Raw genomic sequence first — 12,341 nt, 5'->3', positions numbered from 1 at the left:
TGCAGACCCCTTTCTGTTTTCTGAGGCACTTGGAAGTGTTCCCCTCTTTCTACCTTCTCATGATATCTACAACTCGTGGGGTGCCCGAACTGTGGACAAAGCGCAGGCTGAGGGGTAGATGCGGGGCTCTGCTGGGGAGTGACAGCAGGGCTGGAGCTGGGTGGGAGGGTCTGGCTTAGCTCCACCTGGAGCTCTCCTGAGGTGCCCTCCTCTCCCTTCCTCAAGCACACCCTGCCTCCTGGCCAGCTAGCTCCTCCTCCCCGTGCTGCCTCCCTCCATGGTCTCTTCGTTCAGTCTCTCAGGCTCCTCTTCCCATCTCCTGCCTGCCTACTGAGTCAAGTTTCAATGCAATGTTCCTAGTTCAAAATGAGTTCAGTCGTTTTAACTATCTTTCTTTTAATTACATGAAATTTCTCCGCCTGCCTGGTTTTGTGGTGCTGATCAAACCCTGTGATCTGACCCTGAGCTCCACCCAGCCCTTGTCTGTTTGGCTTCTCCGATCAGATTTACATGTGACAGGCTCCCTTTGGCAGTCCCCCAAAGGAAAAGCCCTGGGCCCTTCCCTTCTCTCTGAGAGAGGATGCAGGTGCTACACCATGCAGAGCATTCCTAAGCATGGACACCAAGGGTTCCAGAAGGAGGCCTGAGGGCCCACAGGAGCCAGATGTCCTCTCCCATGATGTCTCTCTTGCCGGAGGATCCACCCTGCCTGGCACCATCTCAGGGTGGTCATGTGCTAGAAATGCTTCTGGGAAGAACTGGGAAGGATCACGGGACCCACACAAGTAGGTATTGTCACCCGTAAGTTCACAGTGGGCTGCCAGAAGTGCTGCCAGTGCTTGGGGTGGTATCCTTAAGAGCAAGCAAGGGCCTGGGTGGTGGTAGCATATGCCTTTAATCCCAGCACTCGGGAGGCAGAGGCAGGCAGATAGCTGTGAGTTCGAGGCCAGCCTGGTCTACAAAGCGAGTTCAGGACAGTCAAAGCTACACGGAAAAACACTGTCTCAAAACAACAACAAAAACAAAGCAAGCAAGGGTCTAAGCTCAATGTAGATGGCCGAGGCCAGAGCAACTCTACACAGCAGTGTGCAAGGTTCTGGGGACCGTCATTTCTTCAGGCAATTTACTTTAGATCACTTTTGGGGTGGACATCTCTGCCTGGCCCCCATTTCTGATACCCTTTCTGTATGTCTGCTGAAATTCATCCTTAAGCTATCTATCAAGTGTTCACAAATCTGTGCTGCCACATGTCATGTCCTCATGAGAACATCTTTTTAAAACCGGAGGGGAACACCTGTAATTGCAGAAGGATGTCGTCAGTTAGAGAGCAGCTAGCCTGGGCTACATCATGAACATCTGAAGAGAATGAAAGGCCTCCATTGTTTCGTGTTCCCGTGGGTATTCCTAGTCTTACTGAGAAGGCTGTACTGGGCTGGAAATGGCTCAGCAGTTAAGAACGCCTGCTGCTCTTGCAGAGGACCTGGGGTGGGCACCAGTTCTACCACAAACATTGCAGTGGGCAGGACCTAGGGACCCTGGCATCTGGACACATCATCTCATCCTCCCTGGTTCTTTCAGTGGCATGGGCAGCCTCCTCGTCTCACCCAATCCAGATCTGTAAGGCTCCTTCCTTGCCCTGTCCTCAATACCTAGTGGGTGTGAGCTGGGTGCCACACACAGCTCTGCAGCTGTTTCTGGGATTGTGTCCCCTGAGGATCTGTCCACACCTCAGGAGGGACCTTGGAGCGCATGCAGCCCTTGGCCTGAGCCCCCGTCACCGAGAGAAAGGAGGCTATTGCCAAGGACTCCAGGGGAGTGGACTCTGCTCTGGTCCAGACCCAAGGCACCCAGCCCTCCTGGAGACATTGTATGAGCCGGGCTGGGCCTCTAGACACAGCCCCTGCCGCCCCACCCCAGCCAGGGTGGTGCTTGTGTGGGAAGGACTTTAAGTTCAGCCGCCAGACCCCTGATCGGGAGAGGCAGAGAGAGCTGGCCACCATGCACAGCTCCCGCAGCCTCTGGGTGATGCTGCCGCCACTGCTGCTGCTGCTGACTGCCACAGGGCCCACCACAGCCCTCACGGAGGACCAGAAACAGAACATGGTGAAGCTTCACAACTCCTACCGTGCCCAGGTGTCCCCACCTGCCTCAGACATGCTGCAGTTGGTGAGTGTGCTAGGGTGCCCAGTGTGCTGCAGTGTCCACCTCCTGGGGTTGAAGGGGTGCCAGGCAGGCCCACCACAGGCCCTTTTCCTCACCTCACTGGCCATGGGGATGCTCTCTCAGCCATCCTCTCAGACGCCTTCCTCTGGTCAGTGACAGAGTCCCTGGAGATAGCTGCATAATGCACTGGCCAGAAGAGGAAACTGAGGTTCAGAGGGACTTGCTGGGACTTAAGCCCTGGCTCCCCACACCAGGAGCCTCCCCTCCTGCAGATAAGCTGGCCTGGAGGGGAATCCCCATGGAAGAGAGGAGGAGGAAGAGGCGCATGACCCGGAGAGTGCTGGGGAGGGAGAGCAGGCCCTCAAAGGGCTCTGGGGCCCACAGCTCAGGTGCTTTCTCCAGCACCAGGACTTGTGGCTTAGGGCACATCCTGTAGCATGTGGAATCTCATCCGTAAAGTGAGGTCACGAGCATACCCACATGCATGGGCTGAATCTCACACATGTAATTCTGCATGTGGTGAATTATAAAAACAAACATATAACACAAATACAAACTACAAAACAGAGAAACGCATGGACCACAGGAGCCAGAAGCAGGGTGGTGGTGGCCAATCCGGCAGTACTGTCAGATGACAGGCTTGAGGCAGGATGACTGCTCTGGCTTCAGGTGATAAAGTGAGAGCCCCTCCCTTTCTGTCATCCCTGAGGTCTGACTGGTCCATCCCACCCCCAGGCACCCTCTGGTGGCCAGGAACCCCTGAGCTAAGAGCCAGGTAACACCTGGGAAATACAGTAGCCCACCTGGGGTCCCAACGTTTAGGTTATAGCTCAGCTTGTCCCTTGTGGCTTGGTAACTCTCAGGGGAGTCTTTTCCTGATGGACAGTTAGGTCCATCCCTGCCCTGCAGGTCAGATAGGATGACTGTGAAAAATGCTCACAGCACTGCAGCCATTCTCAATCCTGTTGACCTTGGCAACCGGGAGCTGCAGACCAATCAGAAGCCTGGGTACTAGTTACCAGTTCTGTCTGATTGAGACCCAGGCTCACCCTTTGCCATCTGTAGAGGCCGCACACCTTGCTGTCCAGCGTGCACTTTGCTCAGGGTGCCCCCCACCTGGCTAGCACCTTGTCTTTTAGCCCTGTCTCTTTCTCCTCCCTCAGCCTGGCTGCACTGCCTTGCCATGTGCCACACTAGCCAGCTACCTGTGCCACAGAACACAGAGCATGTGGCCATGCCCCCCGAGTGACTTATTAGCTCTTGGTTCTTGCTTTCACTCTAACCTAGTCTAGTGCCCAGGACTACTGATTGGCAGGGTGGATGGACCGACTTCCAGGAAGAGAGGACCATGGTGCTTGCAACAGCACAGACTGGGAAGTCCTGGGTGGGACTTCAGACAAAGCCTTAGCTTGGAGGTTAGAGCTGGGCAGCTTTGAGCTTACATTTCAGTCTTTTTTTGTTTTGCTTTGTTCTTTGGGGTTTTTTGTTTTTGTTTTTGGTTTTGTTTTGTTTTGTTTTGTTTTCAAAATAGGGTTTCTCTGTGTAGCCTTGACTGTCCTGGACTCACTTTTGTAGACCAGGTTGGCCTTGAACTCACTGCATCTCAGGCTTAACTATTAAAGTACCCACAGTGCCCAGCACTGTGGCAGATGGAGATTATGCTACCGCCTGTCCTAAAAAGGGACGTGTCTGTCTATCCTGGAGACTTTGGGATGCCCTAGCCTCCCCCCCCCCCATCCTGCTTTCCACTCCCAACTGCCCAATATTGCCAGAGTCCGGGAGACCACCCAGACCAGTGACTGGAAACAAAAAACGATCAGAGCAGGGCCATCAGGTGTCCATCCAAACAGTTGCCCAAGCAAATCTGATGGCGGGTTCCCTCCCCAGTGGAAGAATGGGCTCCCAAGAGCTACCCTCTACCCTTCATGCAGGCACTGTTAAGTGTGCACCTGCACTCACACATGTACGTACATAATTAATCTTCAAAACTGACCAGAAAGAGACAAGGGCTCATCTGAGCACTGCAGTGGTTCTGGCCCAGTTCAGGCTCCCGTGAGGGATCCAGACAGCTGCTCCCTAAAGCACTGAGTGGGTGGGAAGCAGGCATGGTCCACAGCCCTCCCTGGGTCACCCACACCCTTGCTGCTTTTGGTGGGGCTGTCAGGCTCTGGAAGCCAGGGTGTAGGAGGTCGGGGGGGGGGGGGGGATGGGGGGGTGGGCAGAACCAGGGCAGGCATCCATTTCCAGGAGAGGCCAACGGCAGAGTTTAATGGGATCCAGATCTCCCTCCTCAGTCTCCTGGGGTCAGATGTCTTTTTAGTCCCTCCCCCCACACTCCGGCATCTTCTCCCCGCCAGGGACACAGAACCTCAGAGCCATCCTGAGCAAAACTGCCCTTCCCCAGTATCTCACCTGCCCTGAGACTGCGATGAGGGCCTCTCACTGGAGAATATGGACCTGGGGTCTGACAGCGTTGGCTTAGGCAAGGCTCTGATGACTGGAAGTGTGCCATACAGAGACAGTGTCCTCAGGGCGGAGGGACCCGATGAAGGGAGTTGAGCACCTGCCGGGGAAGCCGAGGAGGGCCTAGGCAGTGGGGTGGCAGCCCTGTGAGAGGCATGCATGGACCTGAACAAACTACAAGGGCCCCCTCTGCCCCCCCACCCCCACCCCCACATCTCTCTGGACAACTTCAGGTGTGGGAGCAGTTCCAACAGCCTAGTAGGCATCTCTGCCCACCCCCAGCTACACAGGACACTCAAAGTAAGATCATGATCGTCATCAATTCCCCCGCCCCCTCCACACCGGTGTCAGAGGTGACACTTTTCCCATCTCTCTGAAACCTCAGAACAAGCCAGGAGTCACCTTGTTAAGGGGTGGCGAGGCAAGCCGGTCTCTGGCCTGCTGAGGCTCCAGGGCACCCCAGCTTACTCTAGCCACCCTCCCCTCCCTCTCCTGCCTCCCTTGTGGCCCTGCAGAGGTGGGACGACGCGCTGGCCGCCTTCGCCAAGGCCTACGCGCAGAAGTGCGTGTGGGGACACAACAAGGAGCGCGGGCGGCGCGGAGAAAACTTGTTTGCCATCACGGACGAGGGCATGGACGTGCCGCTGGCCGTGGAGAACTGGCACGAGGAACGTGAGCACTACAACCTCAGCACCGCCACCTGCGATCCTGGCCAGATGTGCGGCCACTACACTCAGGTGACAGGCACGGCTGGAGGGCGGGGGCGGGGGGGGCGGGGACAAGGCTGACAGCGAGTTCTGTGTGAGCTTGGGGAGGGGGCTCCTGGCACCACCTGAGGCCTGAGGCCTCTTAGGGGTTGGGCTGACCTCTGCTTGTTGGATGAGCCACGCAATGGGGTGAGGGGTGGGGGCTCTTGGTGTTGGGTAAGGCTACCTGCAGGGTAGGCGGTGCCGGACGGGGGCCACCTGTGTAGATAGGGTCTGGACCACGTGAAGTAGGGGGAGGGCTCCAAGTGTTCGGGCGAGCCACGTGAGTGCGCTGGAGCCTGAGCGCGCGGTTTGGTTTGGACCTCCAAGTGTTGGGTGGAGCCACCTGGAAGGTCTGTGGGCGGGGCGGGAAGGAGCTCCAGGTAGTGGGTGGAGCCACGTGCTGGGCCAGGTGGGCAGGTTTGTAGTTAGAACAGTACTCCGCCTTAGAGCATCCCTAAAAATCTGCACAGCAGTTAGTGCGAGTCAGAGGCCCGTCTTTTGAAAACCTCGGTCACTCATTTCAGCCTGCTGAGAAGGCAGGCGTCACAAGGTTGCGGGTTCCCTGAATGCCGTGAATGACTTGGGTGACAGTGGACCCTGGGTCCGCAGATACCCGCCACTTTCCCTTTTCTGCCACTGTCGCTCTTGCCATTTTCGTGTCTAATTTGCTGTTTCTAATCTGCCCAACTGATAACGCAAATAGGCAAACCTGTTTAATTTTTGCTTTAGAACTAGAACGGACTGTTAAGAGGGAGTGCGAGGCGGCTTTCCCAGGTGCCCTTCCGCTCACCACTCAGTTCCCAATTCTTCTTCAGCTCAGTCTTCCTGAGTGGCGCTAGCTTTCGTATTAAAGGAACTGTTTCCCCAGTGCACATTTCTATAAAGAATTACACCAGAAACCAAAGAAAACATCTCATCTTCAGTGCCCCTTTGAGCTGGTATTTTTAGCACTAATCTTAAGGAAATACAAGCACCCACCCAAGTTGGGAAGTTGAAGGTTATAGCACCCCTCCCTCCTGGGACATCCTGAGTCACTCTCACCCAAAACACTCCTGCCAGACTGACCAAGCTGTCTCGGGCTGTGTCCTAAGCTGAGAGCCATTTGTGCCTCAACTAAACCTGCTCAAACAGGAACCCGCGGAGCCACAGCTAATGCAAGCAGGACTCCTGGGCAACCTGAGCGGAGAAATCCAGGGAAACATGGTGTTCTCACCCCTCCCCCCAACCCCGTGACAGGACACATTTTTTTGTTTTGTCGCTGTTGTTGAAACAGGATTTCACTAGGTAGCCCTGGCTGGCCTGAAACTCCCACAGAGATCTGTCTGCCTCTGCCGTGAGTGCTAGGATCAAGATAGCTTTGTTTCTGTATTTAAGAAGAATATTCTAGCAGCCAGGCCATTCCCAGAGAGAGACTGTTAGATGAGAATGGAAGGGTTTTTAAATGACTCCTCCTTGGCCTTTGCTTTGGTTTAAATTCTCCTCTGATCCTTTGCACAGACCCCTGCTTAAAACCTTGCTTAAAAGGACCAAGCTGGGTGGTAGTGGCAGCCTACATTTTTGATCCCAGCACTGGATGGCAAAGGCAGGTGGATCTCTGTGAGTTGGAGGCCAGCCTGGTCTACAAAGCAAGTCCAGGACTGTCTCAGAAAAAAAAGGGGGGGGGGGTAGGGAGGATTTCTCTGTGTAGCCTTGGCTGTCCCAGACTCGATTTGTAGAATAGGCTGGCCTCGAACTCACAAAGATCTGCTTGCCTCTGCCTCCTGAGTGCTAGGATTAAAGGTGTGAACCACCACACCCAGCGCCCAGAAACCCTCTCTTGAAAAACCAAAACCAACTAACCAACCAAACAAAAACCTGAGGATCTTTAGATAGAGGCCACAGGAGAGTGGACAGGGGTATCAGAGACTTAAAGCTGAGGGAAGACCGAAAGAGGCCTTGGTGACTTCCGTGTTTGGCCGAGGGTAGGCCCCGTTGCTTCCTGCTCTAACCCACTGAGCAGTTTTGAGACCACACATGTTCAGGGACTCGATGGCCAAGGCTAGGTAGGAAGCTGTGTCGAGCTACACGGGGTGGACTATGTTAGTCACCCGGCCCAGGGCTAAGCGGCTGGGTTTGCCTTCCTTTAGGTAGTCTGGAGCAAGACTGAGAGAATTGGCTGCGGTTCCCACTTCTGTGAGACGCTCCAGGGAGTGGAGGACGCCAACATTCACTTGCTGGTGTGCAACTATGAGCCTCCGTAAGTGCTGAGGAGCCAGAAGCTTGGGGTGGGGTGGGGGCACAGACCTGGGCTCAAGTAAGCTGTGGGTTGCTAAAGTAGGCCCTGTCCCTTCTGGCAGCTGTGACAGCCCGAGTGGGGGGTGGAGGGTGGGGGCAGGCGTCTAATCTGGTTTGGTTAGCCAGAGAAGGCTAGAGAGGGAGCCCGTGGTCCCCAGGAAGCAACTCATGGGAGACAGCAGCCCCGTGGGCTCCTGCCAATGCATCTCCTGTGAATCCGGGCAACGAAGATACTGGCAGGAAGGCGCGTGCCTTCCCTGCAGCAACGGCTTCTCCTTCAGGGGGAACGTGAAGGGGCGCAAGCCCTACCAGGAGGGGACTCCTTGCTCCCAGTGCCCACTTGGCTACAGCTGCGAGAACTCTCTCTGCGGTGAGTGGCAGGCGAGAGCTGAGATGGGGTGGGGAGAATGCGACCCTATCTGAGTGGCTTAGAGTCTCAGGACTCCCGCCCTGAGGAGCAGGAGACGGGTCTCCGGGATACGACGGCGGGGACCCTCTGCGACTTTCTGCCCTCCCTTCACTGCTGTCTTGGCGCCTCGTTACCCTAAGTGACAGATTTCATTCTACAGAGAGTTGAGATCCAGAGGAGCGGAGTGCGATGCGAGAGGGCGTGGCCGAGCGGGAAGGTCCGGGTGGTGGGCGGGGCCTGCGATGCAGCTGTCTCAGGGAAGCTTGGGAAGGCAGCGGCAGGTGAAGGCGTTAGTTGACAAGAAGTTACCTTACCAGAGGAGCACACCCGTGGCAGAGGAGTGTGGCTGTCGCATTCCGGTGGGATCTTGTGCGGCCGGGTGGGATCCCGTTTGCAGCACTAATGCTTGGGCTTGCCAAACAGAGCCCATGAAAAGCCCGGAAGAGGCGCAGGATTCGCCTCCACTGGTGACCAAGGTCCCTTCCACCCGGGGAACTGACGCGCCAAGCTCCAGGGAAACCAGTACTCAGTCCCTAGCAACCTCCGAGACTACACATTTCTCCTTGGTAACAAAGGTCTCGGGCTCCCTGGCAACTGAGTCCTCACCAGCGGTAGAAACAAAGGCCCCATCTTCCCTAGCAACGGAAGGCCCCTCCATGGCAACGAAGTCTCAGTCTTTTCTAATTGAGGTCCCCTCCGTTTCCTCAATGCACACCCAGCCCTCACTGGATGAAGGGCCACTTAACTTCCTCACATCAACACATATCCCTGTCCCCGAGTCTACGAACAAAGAAGCCAGCAAGTCAAGCCCAACATCCATGAGCCCAGAGAAATCTCTGTATCCCAAGATGTCCCTGACAGAGACAGGAGAGTCCGTACCCCTGGCACAGGAGGAGGCTGAAACGGAGGCCGAGTTGCTTGAGGCAGAGGCCGAGTTGCCTGTTTCCAGTGAGGCACTGGTCCCAGTTCCTCCAGCCCAGGACCGCGGTGGGCTGCAGGCCTCACTGGACCACTCAGGCCACCCCACTTCCACATCCCTGCCCAACTTGCCAAGTGCCTCGGCTAATGGCACAGGTGGGCGCACCTTGGCCCTACAGTCATCCTGGACAGGTAAGGCCTGAAGCTTTTACTTCCCTTCTTGGCTCCAGAACGCCAGTCTCCTGTGCTGGTACCAGCGGTCGGAGCATGGCAGAGCATGCTAAATCTGAAAGATGCTTCCTCCCTGCCTGCAGCCTGCACCTTGCATGGAGTGAGCAGAGAGTCAGGAGGGGCTGTTTACAGGCTGAGGCACAGGCCCCTACCTTTCTGCAGGGGCAGAGGACCCTGAAAAGGCTGGCCTGGATTTGAAGAATTCTGGTCATGTCTGGAGCCCTTTGCTGGGATTGCTGCTGCCTCCCCTGCTGACGGCTGGCCTGTTCTGACGGAGACACACAAAGGCAAGGCCTGGTAAGGAGCCTGGCCTCATGCCCGTTCTGGATTCTTTCTCCAAGTTAGAAGCCAGGGCTTCTGGAGCAGGTCCTGCTCTCTCTGCGCCCTCCCCTCTCCTCTCTGCCATGCAGTGCCAGTCCCAAGCTTACCCCCACCCCCAGGAGTGCTTCTTGCATGGGGGTGCTGCCCTCAGCCAGCTGCAAGCTGTTCTGAGCAGTGTTCTAGTGGCCACAGGTGCCTAGTTTCCTAAGGACAGAGGATCTTAGCCTCCTCAGGAACTTTTCGGTCCTTCTAGTCCCCTGGGCTCTTTCTTGAGGCATCTGCAGAAGCCTCCTGCCTTCCCAGGGAGCAGAGGTCGGCTGCCCAACCACTGTGTCCTCCATCCTGTCCCCAGCCCTCAAACAAGACACTGCCTGGCTAACAGCCCTTTGGAAGGGAAGAGCCGTGGGCCCAGCTCAGCAGTGACTGTGCACCAGACCCTTCCTGCCCCTTACAGTGGAGTCCCCCAGAGGGCGTGCTTCTGAAGCTGCCTGTCTGCCCCACAGGCCAGGAAGGTGCAGTCGGCCTGCAGACTCTAGGGCTCGGGATCCCTGAGTGCCCTGGACCGCAGACCGCGAGGGACCTGTGCTGAACAAGCCCCACCCAAGTGGGGTTCTGTGGGTGGGGAGACGGGGGGGGCAGGTAACTGACACAGCCTTGACTCCTAAATAAAGCCTGTCTGAGAACCAGGTCTCAGTGCTTGCATGAGGCGGAGCGCCGTGGGAAGTCTGGCCTGCCCACCTGTGCAACCCTTCCTTTCCACTTCCCTCTCAGACACTCCGAGCCATCCTTTCTTTCCTGTAACTCCCAGGCCACCCAAGGCGCAGGTGGCCTTGTGGGGAAACAGAACGTGCAGAGGGGAGACCCAGGGTGCTCACGGGCTGGCTCTGCCAACTGCAGACATCACCAGTGGAGCTTGCTGAGGTGGCTTTTGGGCTCAGGACATGTCCTTGCGGATGCTGATGCTCAGGCCTGTCCTGGCTACAGAGTTCAAAATGGCAGGGTTTGGGCAACTCAGGTGCTTGAAGGAGCCCTGAGACAGGGTCCCAGGGCCCGGAGGCCTCGCTAGAGCTCAGAGTAGACTGGCCTAGAAGTACTGTGTGCCATGAAGACAAGTGACAAAAGGCAGCCAGTGAGAGGTGACTTGGAGCTAGGGAGGGGCCCTGGCCAGGTTAGTACTGACCTTCAAAGGCTACTCAAAGACACAGAAGTCACCCATTTAAAATGTACCACGTGGGGACAGTGGAAGGCTCTGGGGAAAGGCACTTCCTGTCAAGCCAATGACCTGAGTTCAGTCCCCTGGACCCACATGGTACACATACACCCCGACATTCATTTGGCTGTTTTTGCTTTGTTTTGAGACAAGGTCTCTCTGTAGCCCTGGCTGTCTGTGAACACTGTACGAAGAGCAAGCCGGCCTCAAAGTCAGAGATCCTCCCGTTCTGCCTCCTAAGTGCTGGGATTAGCAGTGTGCACCACCACACCTGGCTGAAAAACGTTTTTGAAGCAAACAACTCACCGTTTTGGAGGTTTATTGTCTGCGTAGGGGGGAGGGTGAGGATAAGGCTGTGTGTGAGGTCACAGCACAAGCTGCAGGAGTAGTTCTTTCTGCCACGTGACCAGACAACAGGTTATCAGGCCTGGTGGCCCGTGCTGGTGGCCACTGAGCCAGCTGGCCAGCCCCACCTAGACAGCTTAGACTATACATTCCAGGACTGTGCAACTATCACCAGTACCCACAATACACATTACCCAAGAGTCACCCGACCCACCGGGCCCCACCTCCACCCAGCCCCCTCAGCCTGAAACAAGTGCTCATCCACTACCTATGTCTATACCCATTTCCTGTTCCTTCCTTTTTGGTTTGGGAGCAGGGGAGCTCAGGCCACTGTGCTTGCCGAGGGTGAATCCTCTCCCTCCACCCTATGGACTGGCCTTGGTAACACACACCTTCACCGGCAAGCCATTCCTCAGGCCCTCCGTTTGCTGGGTTTTGAGTTTCATGTAAATTCTTGACAAATCGTGTATTTTGTGACCACTTACCATTATCTTTGAGGTTCATCTATTCTGTAGCCTGAATGTTCCCTTTACTGCAAGGCTGCACTGTGCGCATGGGCTGCTGTGTTGTCTCATGCATGTGTGCACATGTGCAGGCCAGAGGTCAGTTCTCGGTGTCATGCTAAGGAGCCATCGCCTTGTTTTCATGAGAAGGTGTCTCTCACTGATGCTGAAGTTCAGTTTGGTTAGGATGGTTATCCAGTGAGCTTCCGGGATCTGTGTCCACACCCCACCCACCCTCTCCCAGTGCTGGGGTTACAGACCTGCATCACTGCACCCAGCTTTTATGTGGGTGCTAGATCAAACTCAGGTTCTCACTCTCCTTCAGCAAGCAGTTTCCTGAGCCTTCTCCCAGCCCCAATTATGAGATTTCTTTTCATAAATGCCATTTTGTTCCTTGTTTGTTGAAAGATTTTATTGTGAAAGGTGCTGACTTTTCTCAAAGGCCCTTTCTGTGTCTACTGAGATGGTCATGTAGTCAGAGTATATGACATTAACTGATCTTCAGATGGTAAAAGCAACTGCATTCCTGGGAAGGTCTGTTTTCTTGAACTAGATTGGGCCTGAATGGTCAGGGATGGGGGTCTCTGGACCAAGCAGACCCCTCAGAAACCCGAGCCTATCCTGGTTTTCCTGTGGCTCTTCCTGACTCTTGCTCAGCAAGGGCGTCTGCTGGCAGTCTGCAGCTCTGACCCATGAACCTGCCTGTCAAAATCAGGAGTATGGGGTCAGAGAGCACAGCTCTAACAGATGGGCGG

At 55.7% G+C, this 12,341-nt stretch overlaps 1 protein-coding gene across 5 annotated transcripts; it reads left to right on the top strand.

Moving 5' to 3' along the window:
• Positions 1-1,943: 1,943 nt before the first annotated feature.
• On the top strand, positions 1,944-11,983 carry PI16 (peptidase inhibitor 16). Of its 5 annotated transcripts, none has more exons than XM_084754018.1 (7): positions 1,944-2,166; positions 5,142-5,363; positions 7,502-7,611; positions 7,931-8,019; positions 8,482-9,168; positions 9,370-9,504; positions 10,892-11,983. In XM_084754018.1, exons 1-6 carry the CDS (start codon positions 1,999-2,001, stop codon positions 9,477-9,479), a joined length of 1,386 nt encoding a protein of 461 aa, XP_084610144.1. In that variant the 5' UTR covers positions 1,944-1,998; the 3' UTR covers positions 9,480-9,504; positions 10,892-11,983. The 5 variants fall into 5 exon arrangements, with proteins under 5 accessions (XP_084610144.1, XP_084610145.1, XP_084610146.1 ...); XM_084754019.1 differs by having other exon boundaries at positions 10,887-11,983; XM_084754020.1 differs by lacking the exon at positions 10,892-11,983 and adding an exon at positions 9,881-10,025.
• Positions 11,984-12,341: the final 358 nt, after the last annotated feature.

This window comes from Acomys minous, assembly GCF_964271855.1.
Source record: "Acomys minous genome assembly, chromosome: 13".
Classification (NCBI taxonomy): Eukaryota; Metazoa; Chordata; class Mammalia; order Rodentia; family Muridae; genus Acomys; species Acomys minous.
The sequence above is the reverse complement of the archived record's forward strand: the minus strand, read 5'-3'. Positions and strand labels throughout refer to the sequence as shown.